This window comes from Muntiacus reevesi, chromosome 3 (genome assembly GCF_963930625.1).
Source record: "Muntiacus reevesi chromosome 3, mMunRee1.1, whole genome shotgun sequence".
Lineage (NCBI taxonomy): Eukaryota > Metazoa > Chordata > Mammalia > Artiodactyla > Cervidae > Muntiacus > Muntiacus reevesi.
The window spans coordinates 13,582,841-13,609,042 of NC_089251.1; the positions used below are offsets into that span (position 1 = coordinate 13,582,841).

Below are 26,202 nucleotides of genomic sequence, written 5' to 3' on the forward strand. Positions count from 1 at the left end.
GCCTTAGCCACGTCCCCCGATCCCAAGCACGACAGGAGAGGCACAGGGGCAAGCTTCCTAGCTCTGCGTCATGGCTGGGGAAGTAATAACTGCTCGTTCACTAGGTTTGAACTGGCTCTGATGGTGGACTCTAAATCTATTCATCATCACCCAAGGAACTGTATGATAAAAACTAGAATTTCTGCAGTCCCTGGCGAGGGGAGTACTTCTGCCACTGGTTTCTGATTTTTGAAAAAGCAGGCAGAACTCTTCTCTCGTGGACCTCGCGGAGTGCTTCTGCAGTGCCGTCCCCATGCCTGGGTGCCACCGCCCATGAGTCCTACTCGCCCTCCAGCTCGTGTGTCTGCAGGACGGGGGTCAGTCCAGCAATGTTGCCATGACGACCAAGAAAGAGGCCAGCCCTGACTTCGGCTCTTAGTTTCAGGGAAACTAAGTAACAGACTCTTCTGTTTTCTTTCTTAGAGGGGGTTCCCCACCATGTTCTCATTGGCATGGAAACCTTTCCCTCCCACCAGGTGAGGTCATCAAGTGGGGAGATTAATTTATTTGAACAGGCGCCTGGAGAGACCACTGTGAAAGGGGAGAGTGTCAGGACGCAATGGTTCTGGCCAGTGTGACATGATGAGTACCCTGCTCCTCGGGGAGGGGTGGTGGGTGGGCGCCATGGCCTTCAGACCCCAGTCTGTATGTGTCCAAGTCGCTGGGATTTTTAAGCTGCCTTGTACATGTGTGGCATTTTATGAGCTTCTTTATATTCGGTTTCCATTTAGTGCTCACTATGACCCTGTGCATTGATATTATTGTCCCCTTTTGCAAATGAGAAAGCTGATGCTCAGAAAGGTTAAGCACCTTTCCCAAGGTCACTCAGCGGGCAAGTGGCTGTGTTGGAGCTCAAACCCAGACCTGCTTGCTACGTAATCCCTACAACTCTTGCCCCTCTGACACCCCACCTTAACCTTGTACTTGAACTTACATGATCTCTTCCGGGTCTCTAGAGCCATCAGGGAGACATCGTCTAAAAAATGTACCATGATAACTAAACATTTAGTACTTCTGTGAGAAACACCGCTGCAAACTGTCTGGATGCCTGCTTGGGGAATTAGGCAATGACAAGAGAAATTAAATACCTTAATGGATTTTGACAACAACTTTATGTTGGGGGAATTCAAATTGCATAAAGAAAAAAAAAGTAGACTTTCTCTCTGGACCTGATTACTAATATGCATGCCTAATTTATTAGCTGCATTTTAAAAAATATAATTTTGTTAGGACTGAAGTTCTTGGAGGAAAAAAGGGTTGAGGGTTGGAGTAAGCAAGTTTCATCTTCTTGGAGGAGATTGGACTTGAGCTGACCTGATGTCCATGATTTTTTTTTTTTAGTTTATATGAATTTTTTAAAGTATTTTATTAATTAATTAATTTGGCTGCATTGTGTCTTAGTTGCAGCACATGGGATCTTCAATGCATCATGTGGCTCCCTTGTTGCATTGCATGTCCTCTCTAGATGTAGCAGTGAGTTCAGTAGTTACGGCACATGGGCTTAGTTGTCCCACGGCATGTGGCATCTTAGTTCCAGGACCAGGGATCGAACCTACATCCCCTGAATTGCAAGGTGGATTCTTAATCACTGGACCACTAGGATAGTCCCTGTCCGTGATTTTTGAGGGAGGATGTTCACTGAATACGTGTCAAGTGAATGATAACAATTACCATCGCTTTCTCACTTACTAAGCCCTGGCCGAGATGCTAGCCCCTCATTTTACATCCCTCCATTGAATCTGTCCACACCCCTGCAAGCGAGGTTTACTGTCTGTCTCCATTTTACAGAACAGAAATGGAGGCTGGACAATAGAGCCATTTCCCCAAAGCCATAGGCTTAGTAAGGAGTGGAACCAGAATGACTATTATTCTTGTTATCACAAATTATTACTGCTGCATTATTGCCCTAAGAGTGGCTTCAGAGAACCCGAAGCTGAAAATGACACCCAGAGTTCACCCTGCCCGTTTTCTTGCCTCCAGGCAAAATTACAGCAAATTCTTCATGTTATTTGTCTAAAAGAATACGGTTCTTGCACAGTCATTTATCATCAGCATGTCTTTTTTTTTTTTTAATTTTTTATCACCTATTAGATGTAGAGTACTGGGAATAAACATGGATTCTATTTTTGGCAAACTCAGTCTCAGGGGGAAAAAAGCCACAGACTTCAATGGCCATCATATAAGTCCAGAAGATGACACATTTCACAAGACAGCTGCCAGTGAAGTGCTGTGGGGAATCCAGAGGAGAGTATTTCAGGTAGGAGGGATCAGGGAAGCAAGCTTTGCAGGAGGAGCAGGATTGGGGCCTGGCTGCTGGTGAGCAGGGTTTAGCAGGACACAGGCTCCGGGACTTGGGGGCCACACATATCTCCACGTGTAACTGAGATCACCCAGGGAGACTCTGCGGGCAGGAAGCAGGTCAAGGACAGAGGCTTAGCAGACCATCTACCTCAAAAGGTCCTCAGAAGAAGAAAAGCACAGGATGGAAAAACACTTGGGAGAATGCAGGGGCTTAGAACGAGAGTTGCAGAAAGAGAGTGACTGACTGCATCGAACACTATGAAGAAACTGAATTAAGGAAAGGTCAGGGGGTTAGGAGGAGAAGGCAATGGCACCCCACTCCAGTACTCTTGCCTGGAAAATCCCACGGATGGAGGAGCCTGGTAGGCTGCAGTGCACGGGTCGCAAAGAGTCGGACACGGCTGAGCGACTTCACTTTCACTTTTCACTTTCATGCACTGGAGAAGGAAATGGCAACCCACTCCAGTGTTCTTGCCTGGAGAATCCCAGGGACGGGGGAGCCTGGTGGGCTGCCGTCTATGGGATTGCACAGAGTCGGACACGACTGAAGTGACTTAGCAGCAGCAGCAGCAGGGGGTTAGGCGTACGCGGAGGTCCCTGGTAACTTTTGAGAGGGCAGTCTGTTTGGAGCAGTAACAGCAGAAGCCAGTTGCTCACCCTGAGGCCAGGAGGGGCTCAGCACAGAGTGACTTTCTCCAGGTCACGCTCCACCCAGCAAGGGCTGTGATTCCAGTCCTAGTGGAGGGCTGGCAGAGAAACCCCCAGAGCTGCCCAACCTCACTGGAAGCCTGGGAAAAAAACAGACTCTCGGGAGTCACACAGACCCAGATCACCAACTGATAACCATGTGGGGGGGGGGGGGCTGTGACCTTGAGTATGCTTTATTTTTCCTGGGCTCAACTTCATCTGATAGATAGATAACAAGAGCTATTACTTCTTGAGTGCTTACGGCACACTGGGCATGCTTCTAAATGCTCTACATATATTAGCCCATCTAATCATCACAACAGGTAGATTTTTCATCCCAATTATAAAGATAAAGACACCAAAGCACAAAGAAGTTAAGACATTTTCCCAAGGTCATCAGCTAGTTATGGACAGGGCAAGGATTCTAGCCCAAGCATGATTCCAGAGTTTATGTTAATATATCTGTGCTAAGGTCTCAGCATAGCTTAGGCAGGATGATCAAGGCACAAGAAAGTTCCTGGCTCAATTAATTACTCCCTTTCCCTGACCAACCACAAATCTGAAGTCAGGGAGGCCTGGCCTGAGAGAGGTCTATGGGACCAGCTTCATGAGTCCTCACTGACCCTAGTGAAAACTGCATGCGGAGGAACACACACAGAATTGTCTTGCGAAGTTGGTTGCAAATGCCATGAGCCCCTGGGGCAGGGTCGAGTGAGAATGGTTTTGCTTTCAACACCAGCGCAGCAGAGATTGGCCAGCTGCCGCCCTGCAAGTCTGTGACAAGTGAAATTCACAAAGCGAACAGATTTCATCTGAAATCTGGAGGAAAAAGGATATTTGATCAGGATATGCCTACTGAATCCCTGAATAAGGGTTCACTGGGTGTACACTGTATACAAAAGGGAATTAGGATTACATTGGAAAGGAACTGGATTTGGATGAAATTGAATGCCAAGAAGAATTAGAGTCTGGGCCAAGGATGACTTCTTCACATGAGTTTTCCCACTTATTGTCTGGACTCACGCAGCCCTATACTTTGGTGCAGAGCTGTGTTTAAGCATTAAAATGCTTTGTGTCGCAGATAGGCTCTGAGTGTGTAATTAAAAGGATCCCCTCATTAGCAGAACTACACGACGCAAGCTCAAGTTGGCCTTTTCTGCTAATTTTGGAGGTGGTAAAACAGAGGCTAATACAACCACTAATTACAACCGTCATACAGACAGTGCCTCGCTGTCGCTTCCAGGAAATCTTTGTTCTCCCCAAATGTAGACAGGATCTTCCCAGTCACTGGGAAAGAAAAAGTGGGAGAAAGATTCATTCTGGCAACCAGGAGGAGGGGTGTGGCAGAGCAGGGGTTAAAAATGTGACCTCGGGAGTTAGGCTGCTGGGTTCCAGTCCCAGCTTCATCACTTAACCAGCTGACTCGACCTCTCAAAGCTTCAGCATCCTTAGATGTTGACTGGGGCTGAATAGCATGGTCGTGGGTACTCACTGAAAGGATGATTATTTTCACTGCCAGTTATTTTGAACACCTACTGTGTGTCAGGAACTGCGTGGGGGCTACAGTCATAAACTGTAGGTGTCATCCTCATGGGCTTTTAGCCTGGGGTGAGAGAAACAGTCATCAAAGAGACAGTTGCACAAATAACCATGTAGGTGTAATTGTGATAATGACTCTGAAGAAAAAATAATGGTGACGATGATGACAACGATGATGATGCTGTACAAAGCCTATAACATTCTATGTAAAGGCATGGTTGATTTAACTCTGGAAATTATGGGAAGTTTTTTGGAAAGGGTGATCCAGAATCTCAGATTTGAAAGATGAGTGTTTCTCATGTGGATAATTTGGGAAAAAGCCTTTACAAAAAGAGGGAAGGATGCCTCCAGGTGGTGCTAGTGGTAAAGAACCCGCCTGCCAATGCAGGAGAGATAAGAGATGGCAGGTTCGATCCCTGGGTTGGAAAGATCCCCTTGAGGAGGGCATGGCCACCCACTCCAGTATTTTTGCCTGGAGAATCCCATAGACAGAGGCGCCTGGAGGGCTTTGGTCTATAGAGTTGCAAAGAGTCGGACATGACTGAGCAACTTAGCATGCTTGGATGTGAAACTTGGATGATGAGGCAGGTGAAGCAGGTGGTGATCATACCCGCAAGGCCTGGAGCTCTCTGGCCGGGAGTAAGGCCCCGTCCAGAGCGCCTAGGCAGCTCGTGTGGGCCAGGCTTATCATCTGAAAACTGTTTCTCCAGGATCCAGTGGAAAGCTAAGCACAAGTCCAGTCATTCACAAAGACAGCGGCCAACTATTTAGTGGGTTTAAAGAGGGATTCTGCAGCCCTTGGGGCAAAATGATTCTCCTCCATGCCTGCCAGTGTGGTTGGGGAAGTCTGAAGCTTCTCATTCAGAATCAGAGTTTGGGCTGCTCTGGTGTTTTAGCTCAACAGTGGTGTAGGGTTGTTGGGTTTTTTTTCCCCCTCTCTCTCTCTTCTTCTTTCTTCAAGGTTCTGAGCAGGAAGTCAGGAGAACTGGGCCTGCCTTTGCTGCCACCTTTCGCTTGATGCCACCCCTCAAGCAAAGGACTTTGCCTGGACTTTCCAATATTATTTCAAAAGGAAACTGAAATGAGAGGATCACCAGGGTCCCTTCTCTTCCTCAGTTTAACTTTTGCTTTATGTGGGGAGCAGCAAACATTTCTGTGTTCATGATTCGGTGACAATGGCCATTGAGAGCCAGGCTCTCAGATGAAGAGCCGTCGCCCAGGGAGGCCCGGAAAAATGAGACTCACTTATGTAGGAGGGATGTATCTAGGTTCAGACCAGAGGGCAGGGGCAGTTGGACCCCGGGCCACCTGCAGCGAGATCCCACAGATGGCCTCTGGGCAGTCTGAGGACCACAAGGACAGGCCAGTGTCTAGTTACCTGGGTTGGGGGTGGGGCAGAATGTCCAAAAGTGGTTAAAGAAATGCTCTATCCCCCTGTATTCCTGGAGGTATGTGTGGACTTCTTCCACTGAGGTTGGGGACTCAACAGTGAGCCTCTCCAGATGATGACACATGGGAGATAAAGAGGCTGGTGATTATAATCAAAGTGGCATGCATCCATTTTCTCTATAATTACATTAGTCCTATAGGTTAGGTGGCTGCCCAGGTGGCGCTAGTGGTAAAGAACCCACCTGCCAATGCAGGAGGCATAAGAGTCGAGGGTTTGATCCCTGGGTTGGGAAGATTCCCCTGGAGGATGGCATGGCAACCCACTCCAGTATTCTTGCCTGGAGAATCCCATGGACAGAGGAGCCTGGCGGGCTGTAGTCCTTGGGGTCACAAAGAGTCTGACATAACCTAAGCAACTTAGCATGCACACGTAAGTTAGGTGGCACTTTTAGGTACCATTATTTTTCCCATTTTATATAAGAGGATACTGAAGCTTTGTGATTATATGACTTGCCTAAAATGACAGAATTGGGATTCCAGCGGAGCCTCGTACTATCCCCAGAGCCCACGTCCCGATTCCCCAGACCCGTGCCCATGGGGCAGAGCTGCCTGGCAGCATCTCCCCCTCTCCTTGGCCTGAGTGACTGTGCATTTCACTGACTCTCACTGCCCATGCCCAAGACAAAGAAAGCCAGAGGGACCAGGGCAAAAACGCCTGCTCTGTGCAGAGGGGCAGAGCAGAGAGAGCCCTGTTGGAAAAGAATCAGATTGGGGGCGGGGGTGGTCCCTGTAAAATGAGCTGTCAATTCCTCTATCTGGAAAATGAGGGGGCTGGGCCTGGTGACCCTAAAGGCACTTCCAGCTTGGAAATACCCCAAGTTCTGAGTCTGTGGGAAAGCGGGTATTAGACTGAGTCTACTTGTCTGTTCTTTTGTTAATTCATTGCCTGACCCAGCAGGAGAATGCCCCTGCAGCACCCCAGCCTGGTGCCTCCGAGAATCCATCCCAAGCAGGGACGAGGACCTAGTCCGCTGCCGTTGCCACTGGGGGCCTCTGTTCATTCACCACACGACAAAACAGTGCATCAGTGACTTGTGTGGGCCTGTGACTGTAGAACAGGGGTTGATTTGTTGGACAGTCCAAACAGAACAGCCCCATTCTGATAAGACGCTGGTTGTCACATACACTGCGGTCAGTTACAAGCAGACAGACCCACCCACGTACCCGCCCCGCTGCAGCAGAATCATCTGGAGGTCTAGTCATCTGTGTGTTTGATTCTAAAGAATGCAACAAGTTTGAACTAGGCTTAGACTAAGTGCCCCCGTCCCCGACCCAGTCACTCTCCCTCGTAAGTAAGTGACCTCCATCGAAAGGGAGGAGAAAATGAGATTTCATCACTGCACTGAGTTGTAACATGATGGAGTGGAAATGGCCTGGGCTTTGAACTCAAGCAGATCCTTATTCAAATATCACTCAGTCATTTAACAGCTGAGTGACCTTTGAAAAGTAGCCTAATCTCTCTGAAGCTCATTTCTGAACAGCAAAATGGAGCCACTTATTATTATACCTAATTCATAAGGATGATTGCCAGGGTCAAATGAGATGTTACAAATAATCCACCTGACTCTCAGGTACTCAGTGCCTGATAAGTCCCCGGGTGTGGAAGCAGCATAGCGCAGAAGCTAGAAACAAGGATATTGCCACCTGCGTGCCTGGGTCTCTTTCTGGGGTTTACAACGTATTAGTTTCTCTCTGTGTGCTTTGGTTTCTGCATCTGGAAAATGGGAATAACAATACCTTCTGCATAGGATTTTATCAAGATTAAATGATTTAGGATAGCAGTCCCTGGCACATAACCGGTATCATTACCATTGTGTTTTCTTGTTGATGTTACACTGTGCTATGGAGGAAAGTGATTGGGGGATCCAAAAGCGGCCAGATGAGCATTTTGAGGAACGTTGCATAAAGGGAAGCCAGTGGGAATAGACCCAGCATGGATCTAGGTCTTATAGGAACTGGAACATCAGCCAGATCTCTCATTAAGGCCCTCTCCTCATCAGTTTGAAACACATGCCTCACCCATCTATCGCCTTCTCTTCCAATAGGATAGCATCACCATCAAGCAAATTGAGCCTCTGTGATGGAAGAGATTTATCAAATGACAGAGCCAGGCTACATGGTAGTATGTTTATTTTTAGTAACTTCAGCCTCCAACTCTTTAAATTAGCTGCCGGGCTAATTTAAGGGATTTCTCTGATGCATGGTTGGCAGTTTCTCCTGGAGTGTCAATGTGCATTTGAAACCCCCAAGGGGCTGAGGGGACACGACTTGGCCAAGCGGTGGGGAAAGGAACCTGCCTACCTCCTTTTGCCAGTTCAGCCTCGCTGCCCACCGGGTTCTCCTGCCAAGACACAGGATTGCCCGGGAACATGATCCAGGGACTTCCCTCCCTTTCTGTCCCCTGTGATCAAACGCCAAATCCATCTTCTTTCACCTAGACCAGTGATTCTTAGACTTCACTCCTCATCACACTCACCCACAGGGTTTGCTGAGACAGTTTCTGAGGCCTTAGGTCTGGGGCGGGGGCAAGCACGTGCATTTCTAACGAGGTCTCTGGTGGTGACGTTGCTGCTGATCCGGGGACCATGCTTTTAGAATCACTGACCTTGAATGTTCCAATGGCTTCCTTACATCGTCAACCCCCTGCCGCCTCGATTCAGCATGCACACCTTTGGCAGACTCGTTCTTCTTCTCTGAACTTCTGATTTGCTACTCTTCTCCCCAAATCCACCACAACCTTGTCATCTCCTACACTGCCAAGTCCAAGCTTGCTAGTCTTAAAATGCAAGATCCTATAAAGACCCAGACCCATGCTGGCTTCCTGATCATATTCTCACCTGCTCCCTTTCATGTGTATGACTAAGACCCCCTAAACTGACCTCCTTCCATGTGCTCCGGGTCCCATCTCTGGATGCTCACCTAGCCACTCTCACCTGGCTCAGACGTTTTTTGCGGATGGGTCTAGTCTTCCCTCTCTGGGTTACACGCTTCTGGGTAGCAAGGTGGACTGTGTCAACCTTACCTGTGTAACCCAGGCCCGTGGGACAGGTAAGAACTGGGGAAGTGGTTCATAAATGAATAAATGATTGAAGAGATGCTTCACTAAAAACAAAAAAGGGAATTATTTCTCTGAGAGCACTCAAGCATCTTCTCTGAAACTAGCCATTTTATTATTTACCTTCCTATTTTGTTAATTTACAAGAATATACATACATATATATATATAGATATAGATATAGATATAGTTTAAACATCAGAAACATTGGTTTTATTTAAATCAAATTAGCACTAGAGTTATATAGTGAGCTTCCCTGGTGGCTTAGAGGTTAAAGTGCCTGCCTGCAATACAGGAGACCTGGGTTCGATCCCTGGGTCAGGAAGATCCCCTGGAGAAGGAAATGGCAACCCACTCCAGTAATCTTGCCTGGAGAATCCCATGGACAGAGGAGCCTGGCAGGCTACAGTCCATGGGGTCACAAAGAGTCAGACATGACTGAACGACTTCAGTTTCAGTTTATATAGTGAGCAAAGCCTCAGGTGTGTACTGAGACAGTCCTGAGTACAAATTCCTTTTTTTGGAAGTAATCTTTTTTTTTTTTCAAAGAGTTCTGTTTATTTATTTGGCCACACCACACGGCCTGTGAGATCTTAATTCCCCAGCCAGGGATTGAACCAACACACCCTGCATTGGAAGGCAGAGTCTTATCCACTGGATTTCGGGGCAAGTCCTTGAGGACAAATTCTGATTCCCCTATTGATTTATGGAATTGGGCAAGACTGGGCAGTATTGAGGTTCTTTGGGCCTCACATTCCTAGTCTGTAAAATGGGACTAATTTCTAGCTACCTTGTAGAATTGTCTTGAGAAACCAATGAAATCAATATATCAAGTAAGCTGCTTGACATCGAGTTTGTGTAGCGTGTGTTCAGTTGCTCAGTCATGTCCGACTTTGAGATCCTGTGGACTGTAGCCTGCTAGGCTCCTCTGTACACGGAATTTCCTAGGGAAGAATACTGGAGCGGGTTGCCATTTCCTCCTCCAGGTGATCTTCCCAACCCCTCTTGCACTGGCAGGCAGATTCTTTACCACTAGCACCACCTGGGAAACCCCAGAAGTGGGTCTCTGATAAATACTAGTGATTTTCTTTTCAGACAGAATGGTGGTAGGGGGTTTTTCACAGGAGTTTTATTAAAGCAAAACTCCATTTTATTTGAAAAACCATAACAGATGAAATATTCCAGGATTCTTTCCCCTATTTTAATGAATCAAAGACACACCAAATTCAATTGTTTTTAAATGCCCCAAAGGACTAGTAAGCTTGATTTATATTTTCTTTACCAGTCACTTCTATTTCATAAGTCTGACTTTTCCATTAAAATGCTATTAACTAAAATCAGGATTTTACAGTATTTGTGATACCTTGGATCTCCACATGATAATTGGAATTATCTGGAGCAATATACCATTTCTCCATGTTTTATTTCTTCTTCTGTATCAGTTGTATCTTTACTGCCTTCTTCCAGTTGAGTAAAACCCCTTCCACCTGAATTTGTGGTTTCAAGTTCATGAAAATATCTGTGGCTTTGAGGGCCCTTTTCATCTTGAGGTTATTAATTGCGATTCAGGAAGGAAGGGCAATGGTAATCACCCAGTAAGTGCAGCAACCCTTGAAGGAAATGTGAGAAGCTGTCACGGAGAAAGCAGACTCCTTCTGGACAGCTCTAGAGGTGGGATGGGAGGCAGGCTACAGACCCTGGAGGGAGACAGCCCCTGACATGCAGTCCAGGAAATCATCCCAGCCTGAGCCGTGCCCTGGAGGTGGTGGGGTCCTCCTCAGCAGGCACCCCAAGCTCCGGTCACCACCCCGGATGAATGATCTGCCAGTCAGATGACCTACCAGTGCTAATGTCCTGTCTACCTGGGACTCATTTTTTTCCTCTAAAATGACGTCATTGTGAAAATGCTCTGGAACTAGATAGAGGTGGTGGTTTGCATAACATTGTGCCTTGTATGCTTTAAAATGGTGAATCTGGGGACTTCCCTGGTGGTCCAGTGGTTAAGACTCCATGCTTTCAAGGCATGGGGGCGCAGTTTTGATTCTTGGTTGGGAAATAAGAGCCAGCATGTCTTGAAATAGAGCAAGAAAAATTTAAAAATAAAATGGTGAATTTTATGTTATGTGCATTAGACCACAATAAAAGAAAATAGATGACATCATTGGACAGAATGATCTCAAAGCTGTCTTTAGCTGTAATGTATAATGTTTCTGGGAGGGAGCACATGGCTTGGGGGACGTATGTCACCAGACTGTTATTTAACAAAGACAAGTCATGTAGATAATATCTGACTGGGGGGAATGGCCAATTAAATTCTGGTTCAGACATAATACGGAATATTACATGGGCTTCCCAGGTGGCGCTAGTGGTAAAAAACCTGCCTGCCGATGCAAGAGACAGAAGAGACAGGGTGTTCGATCCCTGGGTCGGGAAGATCCCCTGGAGGAGGGCTTGGCAACCCACTCCAGTATTCTTGCCTGGAGAATCCCATGGACAGAGGAGCCTGGTGGGCTACAGTCCATGGGGTCGCACAGAGACGGACACGACTGAAGCGACTTAGCACACGCCTATGTCCATGAGAGGTTACGCTCATGAAAACACACTTAAGGTCACAGGAAAACATGATATAATGGTAAAGTGTAAGAAAAAGGACTTAAACTACCCATAGTGTGATCCTAACTTATAAATACAGATTAAAAAATTAAAACAGTGTTTATCCCTGAATTGTGGGATTGCAAATGATTCTGATTCCTTTTATCCTTTTATACAGTTTTTCAACATGCCTACAAAGAGCATAATGATTATTATAATTAAAAAAAAAGCTACTTAAAAACAAAAAATAAATAAATAACAGTCCTCTGGGCTTTGTAACCCTCAGTGTGAAGCAGGATGTGCTTTGGAAAAACAGGGCGGCAAAATGGGAAGGGCCCTGGTCAGGAGAGCTTAAGTGTAACTCCAGTTCACCCAGGGCAAAGAGCCCCTGCACCCTACTGGGCCTCAGTTTCTCCATCTAGAACAGGGGTATAGAAGCCACTGCGGACTGCACATGTTCCGTGAAGAGCAAATGAGATCGCCAAAGTGGGACGGTTCTGTTGATTGAAGAGTTCTCAGCCCGTTTTCTTTGTCATGGAGTGCATTCAAACCGTACATTTCCTTCAACAAAATCTGCTTTAACAAAAACTTAATGAGTGCTTATAAAGTCAGTGATTGCCACTTATCCAGGAATTTAAGAGCTCATTTCCGGTAACGCGGCTGCTTTTTGTTCTCATCTTTCTTCTTATAACCTTAATGTGAAAACATTTTATTTCACCTGAAGAGTAACCACCTGACTTTTATTTACAGTCTTAAATTCAAGGAGGTGATGATAAAAACCAGTTTAGCTGAAGGGAAATTGCACTTACCCTGCCCCCATCCCATCCCACTCCCCGCCCCCCACCCCGCCCCCAGGGAGGGGAGCGAGTGCTTCTCTGGAGGAATCAGGTCCCTCCCCTTTGTAGGAAGGGGCATTTGTTTCCTTGAGCCATCCACACCGTTGAACTTTAGAAGGGGTTTTGAGCTGCTCTGGTTCTTGAACTTTAGAAGGGGTTTTGAGCTGCTCTGGTTCTGCCTGTCCTGGCTTTGAGACCCACTTTGAAGGAACCGTAACTTACAGGACCTTTTATTCACACCTGGGGGTTCTCTTTCAGACTTGGGCTCCTTGAACCAGCATGAACAAAAGTCCATTTTGGCAGAGTCATCAAGTACACTGTTTCTCTATCGGACCGCTTTCCTATATTAACGAGCCTATGGGGTAGATACAAAGCATCATAAGCTTGATATTTTATTTGACGCTTACCTTGCTATTAAAGGTGGCTCAGATGGTAAACAATCTGCCTGCAATGCGGGAGACCTGGGTTTGATCCCTGGGTCAGGAAGATCCCCTGGAGAAGGCAATGGCAACCCACTCCACTATTCTTGCCTGGAGAATTCCATGGACAGAAGAGCCTGGCAGGCTAGAGTCCGTGGAATCGCAGAGTCGAACACGACTTGAGTGACTGATACTTTCACTTGCTATTAAAAGCACACTTTCCCAATGCAATGAATTCAATGAAACATTTCCCAAGCACCTAATATGTATCAAGTCCTATAGAAATAGGGTTGAATAAGATGTGGTCCTTGCCTTCAATGAGCTCACGAAATAGTGAGAGGGATTGGCACATAAGCAAATACAGTGCAGTTGACTCGAGAAATGCAGACGTCCAAGGGACCTGAAAGATGATCTTCAATGTGGTCACGGGAACAGATGAGCTGGTTCTGAAAGTGGAGCAGAAATGTGCCAGGCAGCCAGGGCCAAGGAAGACTTCAAAGGCTGAGTCAGAAAGCAGGTACAAAGATACCAAGATAGCCCGACTTGGTGACTGATGGCATGCTTGGAAGTGGGAGCTCTGAGAATGAGGCCATTTAATAAAGAAGAATAGAAAATGGCCTTGGTATTGATCTCAGTGCTGTGGGATGCAGCTCTTCTTTTCCTGGATCTCTTAGCCAGTTGGGCAGTATTTATTGGCTGTGTACACCGTGCTCAGGGTGTTACTGAGTCCAAGCTCATACTGCTCACCACACGACAGGCCAATAAATAGAGAGACAAGTTGTTGGGGCAAGGAATAGTGACTTTATTCAAGAAATCAGCAGACCAAGAAGATGGTGGACGGTCATCACAAAGAGCCATCTTCCCTGAGTTAGAATTCAGGCTCCATTTATACTAACAGGGGAGTGGCTAAAGTCCTGGTTCCGGTCAGACTCCAGAGGGGATGTGTTAATTTCTTCCTTCCTGCAGTCATTCAGAGGTGGGCCTAGTCAGGAGGTTTCCTGTGAGCTAAACGAAGGTATTTTAGCTTGACGCTCATTCCATGGGCGACAGCCTTCCCAGAGACGGAGCATTATGTGTCATTTAAGCTTATCGGCAACATCCCTTTAGTGACGGGCTTGCAGCAAAAACAATAGAACACAAAGGCTAAAGTAAAAGTAACAGATTCGCTATGGAGTCAGATCTGTTCTTCTCCACTACAAGGGTTCTGTCGCTGGAATGGACACACAGGTAGAAAGGGTTATGCCCCCCCACCCTCACCCCGTCAGCTACGGGCAGGAAGAGGAGCTGCAGGTGTGGAGATGGGCCCTGTCTGTGGAAGGGGGCCGGGGGGCCAGCAAGCACGAGTCTCTGCCTCCAGGCCGGGCCAGAGGGTAGCAGGCTGGGGCGGCGGCAGCGGTCAAGGCCTTGAAAGGTACAGCGTGTCCAGGGCAGTGACAGGAAATGAGGAGGGCAGAGAGGAAACCGGGAAGGGGCTTGCGTGCCAGAGGGAGGCTATGGACTTGATCACACAGGCGCTCGGGAACCTCAAAGATGACCAGTGTCGGAAGTGGGCGTCTCTGCCAGGTCTGTTTTAGAAGGCGGCCTCGGATACCTTGTAGAGGATGAATCTGTGGAGGATGGGAAATGCCAGAGGCCGGAGGGCCTGTTGCCAGAGTCCAGGAGAGGACAGACAAGGCTAGGGCAGTGGGCACAGTGGACTGGGTTCCAGGAAACACTAAGGAGGCCGCGAAGGCAGAGGGAGAAGGAAGGGCTGGTGTTTGTTCTGATATTCTTTCTGCTTGGGTCACTGGCGGATGGGGGTGACCTTCTGGCAGATGGGGGTGACCTTCGAGGAGACGGGGAATGTGGATTTCGGGGAAGGGGAAATAGCCATGTCAGTGGGAGGTACCTGGGGGCCATCCTGGAGGGTAAACAGGTGATCATTGGCTCTACAGGTGAGAACATTCCAGCTGGAGGGGCATATCTGAGTGTGAGTGGCTGGGAGCTTTCTTGACTCTCGGGAACATTTCAGGATGAAATATCCAGGCAGGAATCACAAAATCACAACACTCTAATAATTTCTCTTTTTTTGTACGAGTTCCAAATAAGAAAATAGTTAAGCCAGAAAACGTAATTGTGCCTATTCCTAGAATTGGGTAACTGATGTATCTTTGCAAATTGTTCATTGAACTGTGCCTATGGCTTCCTGCCAGCCCTCAATGAGATTTTTATATTTCCTAATTATTCAATTACTACCCATAAGTAGGAATTCGAAACCAAACCCAGACTCCTTCATAATTGAGTATTCTCTTGAATCATGAGTACAGGAAAGGAAGTTGTCCATATTGGGAAACTAAGATGGTAGAACAGAGGAAATGTATGTCTCTTGCCCTGTGGCTCTGTCCTGGGCTCAATTTTTCAGTCATGTGAGCTTGGGCAGGTCACTTTTATTTTTTAACTTTTAAAAAAATGTATTTATTTTTAATTGAGGGATAATTACAGTATTGGGTTGGTTTCTGCCATACGGCAACATGAATTAGGTATCAGGTAAATACCATAGATATATACAGGTATGACTCTTTGGGCAGGTCGCTTCTTTGAGGTCAATTTCTGGTTTATACATATAAGAATAGTAATAATAGGGACTTCCCTGGTGGCCCATTGGCTAAGACTCTGGGCTCCCAGTGCAGGGGGCCCAGGTTCCATCTCTGGTCAGGGAACTAGATCCCACATGCTGCAACTAAGACCTAGCACAGCCTAATTAATTAAAGAAAAGAATAGTAATAAAACACTCCCCCCTCCTCCCACCGCCATTGCTGTAAATCTAAAGGAAAGGAGAATTTACAAGAGAAAGTGTTCTGTGTACAAACCCACTCTAAATGTTGGTTCTATCATTAACTCCTTGTTTGTTACAGGTCTCAGCTGCTGGGGAAGCCATTAGCCTCAAAAGAAAATCCTCCACACAGCGATCTGGCCAGTGCCTCATGGGGCAACGCCAACCCCGACGCCCACCTGCCCTCCATCTGCCTCAAGCAGGTGTTCCCCAAGTACGCAAAGCAGTTCAACTACCTGCGCCTAGTGGACAGGATGGCAAACCTGTTTATCCGCTTCCTGGGGATCAAGGGGACGATGAAGTTGGGACCAACAGGCTTCCGTACCTTCATCAGGTCAGTGAGACCAGCCCCCTCTGGCTGGGGTTCAGGCAGCCTGGAGACCAGCTCGACATCTGGCTGGCCCCTTCTCCCTGACTGCCCCGGGAGAATTTGTGATGCCAGATTGGGCCCCGCTGGGCTGGGATTGGCCCAGCAGCTGGCACTGGGCCTGGCATATAGTACACTCTTGTTGGCCGAACAAATTAATGAATACTACAGATGTGACAGCATTCACAACCTTGTGCTTGTGGTTAAAAAACAATTCTGTGCTACCTTGAGCAGGATCCTGAGATCAGAGATGAATAATTGCCCCTTGGACTCAGACAGATCTCATGCTTCCTAAACTGGGTGAAGTCCTCCCAGGGGTGCATGGCTGAGTGCTGAGCGTTTATGAAGCGACAGCAGAGAAGCAAGGCCTATCTTTCCAAAGTGTCATTTTCAGGAGAGAAAAGTTAAATAATTCAGTTGATAAATAATTTAGTACATTTATTCTAGCGTAAAAATAATGTGGTTATATTATGAAGTATAATACAAAATTTGCATGAAGCACAAGACAAAGAAACTGTGTTTTTGCCACATCCTACAAAATAGGCCGTTGCCACCTAACCTCCTAAGAGGATTCATTAACTTGCCTCTACCCTCTAGGGCACTCTGAGGGCTGTACAGGAGCACTTATTAGCTGTGTGACTTTGGGTAAGTTAATGATGGTCTCTGAACTTCGATGGTCCTAGAAAATGGGGATGAAGCTACCGGGCCCTAGGATTGTATGTGATACATCTCAGAGAAACTACCTGCTAGTGTTCAATGCTGCTGCTGTTCCTCTCATCATTGGTTTTAATATTTCTATCTAGTGACTCAAAGTCACCCTCTGCATAGTTTTATTCATGAAGGCAAATAATTAGAAGTCTGGAATTGGAAACCACTTTGTCATGTGCTTTTCTGTAAATGAATTTTATAAATTCTAACTCCAGCCCTCTGATACTCCTGATAGGATAGCATGTGGACGTATCAGCAGGAATTTTTGCCGTCTCAATAAACCTGAAGTCATATTTGCACAGTGATTCTGAAAAGGACTTTGTGTTAGTTTCAGGTGAAAAGAAAGCTCAGTGGAAAGAACACAGGCTTTGGGGTTTGGCTTCAGAGCCAAGCACATTACTTAATAGCTATGTGGCTTTGAGCAAATCCCTTGTCTTCTCTGAGTCTCAGTTCCCTCATCTGTAAAATGGTAATCATCTCTCCCACCTCACAGGGTTGTTATGAGGTTGGGATGTATTATATCATAAAGGATCTGGCCCACTGCCTGGTTTACAGGAGCTGTTTGTGAAATGGGAGGCTTGTGGTTATTATTTCCATGAGGCAGAGGGAATTTTCAAGGAAGTCAACAGGCATGTACTGTTATTTCCCTGAGAAAACTACCTAACGCGATACTCTCTGACTGATTTAGGAACTACATTTGACTTGTAGGAATAGATACCCATCTACAGGTGGTTTAAATAGTGAGACTAATTTTCTCTCATTTAACAGGAAGCTTGGCAGTGGGGCTTCTAGGGCTGGATAATGACTCTGACATATGATCAACTCCCCAATTTCTGTCTTTCTGCTTACCCATCCTGAGCATATGCGTCAAGCTTCAAAGTTGCCTTATGGTTACAAGATGGCTGCTCAAAATCCAGCCACTGTGGTAGAATACCAGGCAGGAAAAAGGAAGAAGGAAGGAAGAGCAAAAGACATCACTCAGATGCTTCCTTTTATTTCCTAGTGTCAATACAATTCTATTAAGCTGTGAGAGAGCAGCGGAGATTTGAAAAGATTACATACTACAAGAATCACATCTCAGTTGCCTGGGGGATGGGGTGGGGGGAGGGTGCAGGCAGGAAGGATAAACAAGCCAGTGGGTGGGATCTACAAGGATGAGGAGGGCAGAACTGTGGCAAAAAGAAAGGTTGTGGGGGAACAGTACCACTAGAGCTTTTGGTTTTTCTAGAGAAGCTAGAAATACCAATTTTTATGTAAAATCTCAATGCATGCATATACAGAATGTCGGTGATTCAGAAAATTATTTGGAGTTCAGTCAAAGAGTGACTGCCCATTGAGTCCTCCAGTGTGTGACCTGTGAGAGGCTGAAGCATATATTAAGAGCACTGCTATTCTTATGTACAATCTGGAAAAGGAAATTCTTGAAAAGATTTGAGAACCATTCTAGCAAAGAAGGTTCTTAAAAGGCAGTCAGACGGGAACTGGATGATATCAGGGATATTGCTAGAACTCTGTCTCTGTGTCAGAGGCTTTATGATTCTTCCATCCCTTTGTTCTCTCTAATTAAGAGCGTTTGCATGAAAAACTTGAATACGTGATGTTAGCGACTGGTAGGTCCTGCAGCCATCGTTCCCAATCTGTGGCCGAGTACCATTAGTGGGAGCTGTGGTGACCGTGACAAGTGACGATGTTTCCAGGGGCAGAAGAGGCAGCTGGAGCAGAAGGACCCAGACAGCGAGCCCCTCTCCCCGCCCTCGGCACCTCCCCTGGCAAGTGTCCTGGGTGATTAAGGGTGAAGGAAGACATGAAGAACACATTGCACAGCGGTTAATACATCTCTCCTTTAAAAATGTACTAAGACATCCCAACAGCAACTTTGTCGTAAAAGGTGATCTTCTCTGCTTTCAGATTTGTATCTCAATATATTCCGTCTTGCCAGCCACATTTGACAGCGAGCGTTTTCTCTTGCTAACGACTATTCTCTCTCTCTTTTCCACTTGGGTTTAAATTTTGCTTCATTATGAATGGATAATATTTGTGCCATATGTTAAATCGAACCAAGTGCCCTTCTCCGGAGCACCATGCTAGAGACATATTTGCTGGCTAGAGAACCTCCTCTCTGAGCTCCCACACAAAAGGCAGAAGTTGAACTTGGCTTTCGTCGGTCCTACCCACTCTTCCTCTCCAAGTTCCTGGAAGAGAACTGGAGGGAACAAAATAATAAACATTGCGATTGAATTTATTTCCAGTGACCATCTCTCATAATGTGTTGCATAGATCAGCAGTTTTAGGAGTGAATTATGCTAATGCAAGTCTGGCCATATTCTATTTTTCTTTTCCACCAAGAAATGAGAAATAATGAACTGTCGTCCTCTTGTCTAGAGTTAACTCTATCTAACCAGCTTGTCATGTCATTTCCTCAGGAGGCACATAACAGTAGCAAGTATCACCATGAATTAAGCACCTTTTTTTTTTTTTTAATTTCATGATAATTGCTGAGGTGTGGAGACATCTCTTTTTCTGAGAAATGGAAATGATCTGCTCCTTCAGTTTGACAGCTTTCTCTGAGGGAAATGCATTTTTGTTATTTTCCTCCCATCGTGTTCCTCATTTGGGGAGATTTCTGTGTAATTCGCTAAGAACACGTTTCCCAGACGTATCCTCCATCGGAATCTGACATCAGTTGGCACAGGCTGCAGTTTCCATTTCCGCAGCCTGAAGATGAAGCGGTTTGCCAAAACCGGAGTTTATTTCTAGAAAATGGAGGCAGCTTCTCCACACCTCGAGTGTTCGCTTCACGCCCGGCCATTCTGCCTGGAGACCCCCCACTCCGCTCCTCTGTGGTTTCTAATCCCAGGCACCTTCTAAATTAGAAAACGGCTTTCTCTTTTGCCTTTTTTTTCCTCCTTCCGCTGCCTTTTCTCGTAAGGAGATATTAATATGCTTCCTAATGTGTAGCTGTGGTGGGGGGGGGAGCGGTTTCTTCTCTGAGAGGCAGCAGGCTGTGTGAGAATGTTCTGGAACAGAAGTGTCAAGGGGCCCTGCCTCCCCCTCTGTCATTAACTCCTCAGTGACTTTGAAAATTTCCTCTGTTCCTGTGATGATTTCTTTCCAGTAATATCATGAGACGTTATGCCTGGGATATCAATAGCCTTTAAAAATAGATAAGTTATAAACCAAAGTTGTCTTTCCCAATCCCCACCAGCCAAGATGTTTAGATAGTGTTTATTTTTTTCTTATTTAAACAAATACTGATTATTTGTTAACTTTCACCTTACAGAAAGCTCTCCAGGAAAAAATAAGCGTCTTTTCTTTCACAAAGAAGGATGAACACAAAAGAAATTCTATAAATAGGATTTTATGGAGTGGAAAAAGTTGGTTTCTAAATTTCCCATGAGATGTCAGTAGTTGTTGAGAGGAAATGGGGATGATAATTTCAAATCTTTCTAATCTTAGACTACTAATGAACTTGAACGATTTGTGATTCTCATTCTGTGCACCCATGTTCTTCTGATTCTGGAAAGAAACGAAGAAACAAAAAAACCCCAAAATCCTTTCTGGAAACTGGCTGTACATCATGGAGGAAGGCTGAAAGCTGTCATGTGTGCCAGGCACTGAGCTAGTCCTTAAAATAACTTTGTATGGTGAGTCACGATATCATCATACAAATAAGGAAATTTAGACACAGAGAGTATCAATGACCTGCTCAAGGTCACATAGCAAAGTCAAGATTCAAACTCATGTGCACTTGACGCCAAAGCTCATTTTTTCCATGTACATTTCTAGCCCATCCTTTCTTAGGAATCTTTCTGGCTTCTCATGTTACCATATTTCTTGGACTCCACTTCCACTGAAGAATTCATCCCACCTCTCATTAGTAATTTGAGGATCTGCCTCCCAGGGCATAAGGGGAAATGTTTCAAATGATCAAGAGCTACCAAGGCCTCAGGTTTTTATCCCAGACTGTGAGATGACGTCTGCCATCCAAAAGCATATCCAAGACTCATCTGGATCCAAGCTTTGTGTCACTCACTGGGCCCAGAATACCACTTACACATAGTAGACACAAAATAAATTCTGTATTGAGTGGATGGATGGATGAAAAGTTCACTCCAAAGTCTTAACGCTTAGAGACATTCCCTGCTTGAGTCCATTAGTGACCGCGGGGACAAACCTAGGAAAACTTAGTGACCCTGATTGTCTTACCCCACCCCCAGCCTTATATCCCAAAGCATCCCAACAGGGCCTCTCTAGAGGCTTCAGCCTTTCTGGGCTACTTGAGAATCTATCTCTGGAATCTTGGGTTTTTCCTGCAGCTCTGGGCTGGGCCACTTCCCCACTTCTTCCCAAAGTTCCCAAGTCCACAGTCCTATCCTCCAGGGGAGCCGGGATGTGAATCCCAGCTATGTGGTCTTGGGCAGGTCATGTCCCTTCTCTTGAGTCTCAGCTTACCCAGCATTGAAATGGGTCTAAGAACACCTCCCTCATAAAACGTTAGAAAGCTCCAGAGAACTAATGAGCAGGAAAGAGCCTGGCACAGAGATGGTGCCCAAGAAAGTACCTACAGAATCAGAATTCTCGCAAGCATTTCATGTCAACTGCAGCCAGCGTGGATACCTCCCTTTCCTGCCCCAGTCCAGATGTTATCATCAACTGTATTTGCAGGTATCACTAGGGAGAACAAGTTACCTTGGAAAGGGGATAGATGGAGAATCATCTTTGGTAAATTACAGCTCCTACTCGAGGTTTGACACTTCTATTTTCTGCCTGTCAGGAAAAAAATAACTGTATACCAGCGGTCAGTCTGGTTTCCCTTTTTATACTCCATTAACCCACAGGGTAAGGCAGGCAGAGCACCTGTCCTGTGGGGAACGGGTAGAAGGAGAGGACATGGAGATGATAATTAGTGAAAACCCATGGCTGCTTCTAATGAAGCTTGGGAAATGAACAGCACGGGTTGTTAGAATACCTTGGGAGGGACTGGAGCGGGTCCCCGGCAGGACCCAATAGAGAGAGCCATCTCGGTGACAGGTGACGTGAAAAGCTCTGCGTCCACTGACTTGTTGTTACTGGGGCTCAATAACTGCGCTGATGTGCTTTGAAGTCTGCCACGGTGACTTGTGATGGAGATACGGAGCGGAGCCCAGGAGGAAGCAGGATGTGAATTGATGGCCTGAGGAATACAGGCGGGGAAGAAAGGGGAGAGGGGCCAGAGAGATGGAGGGAGGGAGGGAAGGTGGGAGGCCGGGAGGATGCTGGCATATAAGGAGCACCAGCCTCATCTGGGCACCGTGCTGGGCACCCACCCAGTCACGCCAGGGGTGTGCATGGGTTTGGAGAGGGGCCCCTGAAATGCCCAAGTCCTGCTTGCCAATCAGCACCCAGCCTCTCGGGTTCCTGAGGGAACTATTCACGCAAGAGATGATGACAAATGGGAAACCAAAGAACCACTTTATCATGAGCTGGGGTGATGGACGTGGACACGTTTGAAAGGTTGGAAGCAGCATGGAATGTAGTTCAACCCAACAGACAGCTGGCCCTGGGGTGCAACTTTCAGGATTCCTAGGGCAAATCCAGCCTGGGTGGGGGTTCCCCTCCCAGCACAACCCGCTTCAAAAGGTGGTGCCTCTGGACCAGCTGAGTTCTGCCTCCATTCCAGCAGACCCCTCATCCTCATACCCAGATGCTCTGACTGATGAGCCCCGTTTCTCCAGAGTGGACAGGGCCCCTCACTGAAAGGTCAGCCTCAGGTAGCCTCTGATAGGGCTGAGAAGGTTCTGGCTTTGGCAGAGAAAGAGGGAAACTAGAGAGAGATAGATGAGGAAGGAAATCAGCAGTTGTCATGGCCCCAGCCAGGTGCCAGGCCCCAGGATGCACAACCTCATGTCTTCTTCACACCAGCCGAGTGGGCAGGTGTTATCCTCTTCATTTAAGAGACCAGCCAATACAGGCACCAAAGTGAATGGTCCACAGTCACACAGCTAGAAGAAGCCGCAGGGCCAGGATTTTAGCCCTGGTCTGTCTGATGCCCAAATCATGCTCTTTGCAGCGTGCCTGCCCACAGTAACTGTGGTAAAGACGGCCTGGTTAACAGGTCAGGAGGCTGAGGCTCAAGAAGGGGAGCTAGTTTAATCAGGGCCATTTGCTCCTAAGTGGCAGAGCCAGATTCAACTCAAGACTTGTCATCCTGAAGTCCCTGCTCTTCCCAGCCCTCTAAAGCCCTTCTGAACCACATTACGGGAACCTGTAGAGGCAGTGAATGGTTTGCTGCCATTCACCCTTCGCTAGTTCCTGCTCTGGGGGTGGAGGTGGGGGTCGGGTGGCATCCAGGAGGGGAGCAGAGCCCAAACAAAGGCACGAGGGCCAGGCAGGACGGGCGGCTCGGGTCTGGCAGTGACGTGTCCTCTCCCGTCTCGGGCAGGAACTGCAAGCTCAGCAGCAGCAGCTTGTCCATGGCCGCAGTGGACATCCTCTACATCGACATCACGCGGAGGTGGAACTCCATGACCATGGACCAGCGAGATTCAGGTACCTGATCACCAGCCTCCCTCCTGTCCTGCGGGGAGACAGACAGGGATGGGCGGTATCTTTTCTCTTCCTTCTTGTTAAGGGTCAGGGTGGGGGAGGAAGACAGTCGTCTTATTGCTGCCAAACCAAGCTCGGGTGTGTTTGCCCATGCGCAGTAAAGCCAATCTGCTGACTCAGGTGGCGGCAAAGGAAAGTGCCGTGTTTACCGCAGGCCAAGTGAGGGGTCCAGGCAGCTCAAAAGGCCTGAACACCCCAGTGGTTTCCAGGGAAAGGCTTTTAAAGGTAGGGTGAGGGAGAGGGTGGCAGGGTCCATGATCAGCTCGTGGACATTCTTCTGATTGGTTGGCTGTGAGGTAATCAGGAGTCCACATCATCAACCTTCTGGTTCCAACCTGTCTGGGGTCTCTGTGCTTGTGGGTGGCATGCAGTTAACTTTTTCCAGCTGGCGGTGGTTTTAGAATCTGCAAAACAGCTCAATGGATTTGGCTCAGAATATAATCTATATAGCCCTTCCTAGGAGGAACCAAAGGTCCTTGACTTTGTTTAATGGCTTCACTATTATTAGTTAGTCTTGCTTGATTGTTTTCCTTTGTTTCTGCATTTTCTCACTTCTCTGATTAATTTTATTCTTTGGAACTTGGGGGAAGAGCTAGGCAACTAAAGTTTTTCTACAAACAAAAAGCAGGCAGAGGATATAGGGTGGGGTGGGGCCTGTCCTGGGAAGTCTTGGTTACGGCACCAGCTTTGGACGTGACTAAACGGATTGAACTGAGTCTGAATTCAGAAGCATGGTTCTGACATCTGCTACCAAGGCCGTTGTTGTTCAGTCGCTCAGGGGTGTCCAACTCTTTGCGACCCCATGGACTGCAGCACACCAGGCTTCCCTGCCCTTTACCATCTCCTGGAGTTTGCTCAAACCCATGTCCATTGAGTCAACGATGCCATCCAACCATCTCATCCTCAGTCAACCTCTTCTCCTCCTGCCCTCAGTCTTTCCCAGCCGCAGGGTCTTTTCTAATGAGTTGGCTTTTCACATCTGGTGGTCAAAGTATTGTAACTTCAGCAAGGCCCTGCCCACCCAAATTCTTAATTCCACCATTGGAATCCTTTGACTAAAGCTTTGATTCCATTAATATTGGAAACAGTTAGTTATTCGTTGGTTGGTTCCTCGGTGCACAGTTCTCGGACATAAGCTGGGCCAGGCCCCTGATAGACTGGAGTGAACAGCACTTGGTTCTGACCCGGAAGGGAGGGGCTATAGAGTTGGGAGGCAGATGAGAACACAGCAGTAAGTAGGGTCTGCATGCTAGGATGGAGGAAGCACAGAGAAGCTATCTGGAAGCACAGCAGAAGAGCTTCTTAGCAAGAGGGGCCCAAGGAAGACTTCTTGCAGAAGACGGAGTGGGATCAGCTGAGGGACAGGGTGGGACAGTCCCCTCCTGCAGGGGTGTTGCCAGGCCTAGACAGAGACACAGATAAAAGGCTCAAGTCACCCCAAGTAGCCTGGAGGGTCTGCAGCAAGGAAGGAAGGGAGAAGGGGTGAATATGGGGTTGCAGGCGCTGTCGAGGCCTTGAAGTCCACACCAAAGAGCTTGATCTTGATCCCCTAGAGCAGGGGTCCCCAACCTCCAGGATCTACTGCATGGTAATCTGAGGTGGAGCTGATGTAATAATAACAGAAATGAAATGCACCATAAATATTATGCACGTGAGTCATCCTGAAACCACCCCCCACTTCATCCATGGAAAAATTGTGTTCCATGAAATCAGTACCAGGTGCCAAAAACACTGGGGACCATTGCCCTGGAGGATGTGGGGCCAATGAAGGATTCAGTAAGAAGAATCTGCCCTTTGGTGGGTGAATTTCTGATCTTTTTCCTCCCGGAGGGTTTTTTTCCTAAAAAGTCATAATAACCATACCTGACATTTGTATAGCTCATCACAAAATTACAGTGGGCTCTCATGCATATTCCCTCATTAAACGTCCCTGTGAACCAGTGCAGTAGGTATTACTGCTCACATTTCACAGCTTAGTGACCTACAGCTCAGGTGATGGCAAGCCCCCCCGCCCCCCGTGGCTGCCTCCTTGCAAAAGGGACAAATGGCAGGCAGGGGGCGGGGGGCGGTGGGGGGCAGCCTCAGGGAGCAGTTTTCTCCTGCAATAGGGCAGCGAGGACATGAAATCAGAGGGGTTTGGGGGGCCGGGTTGGGAGACCCAGACTAGAACTGATGATGCCACTTTATATGATGTAAACTTGAGAAGTCATTTCGCCTCATCCTGTCCATTTCCTCCTCCGTAAACAGTGCCCACATCACCTGTTCTCCGGGGTGCCCTGTGTCGGAGGGTCTCGAGGACTGTGGGCTCCACTTGGGGGAGAACCCTGGGTGCTCCCTGCCAGCTCCTGCCCCACACCCTACAGCTCCCTGACCGCAAGGACCAGCAGCCCTTGCCACGGGTAGCAGTGCTGGGGCATCATTTGCTAATTGGCTTCATGTTTGATAATGATGCTTCCTGCTGCCAGTCATTTCTCACATTCAGAGCACTCTGCCCGGCACTTGACCCATGCAGTGCAGGCAGGACTCCTGCGAGTAGACGTGATTCTCTCTTTCATACAGAGAAGGTTCAGAAGCATGGCCGGTGGGTAAGGCTTTAACACCAAGCTACCATCATCTCCTTCTGGTTGCTTCCTCCTCCTGCTAATTGGTCCTGGAGTAAGAGGACCACCCAGCTCCCTACCACTTCCCTTTCTTAAATTCAAAAGCAAGACTCAGGGAATACTAACACCCACGGCCCGATCCCATGGCATCTCCATCGTCGGAGTTCCCTCCCAGCCTTCCCCAGCAACCAGGAGAGGCTGGAGATGGAGTGT

The 26,202-nt window shown here is 47.3% G+C and overlaps 1 protein-coding gene across 1 annotated transcript in view; it reads left to right on the forward strand.

Annotated features, from left to right (window-relative positions):
- Positions 1 to 26,202, forward strand: part of TTLL11 (tubulin tyrosine ligase like 11) — a 261,722-nt gene that overhangs the window by 195,619 nt on the left and 39,901 nt on the right. Inside the window, exons 7-8 of the mRNA XM_065928526.1 lie at positions 15,812 to 16,063; positions 23,226 to 23,332. Coding sequence (XP_065784598.1) covers positions 15,812 to 16,063; positions 23,226 to 23,332 — 359 coding nt within the window. The remainder of the gene's footprint in view (positions 1 to 15,811; positions 16,064 to 23,225; positions 23,333 to 26,202) is intronic.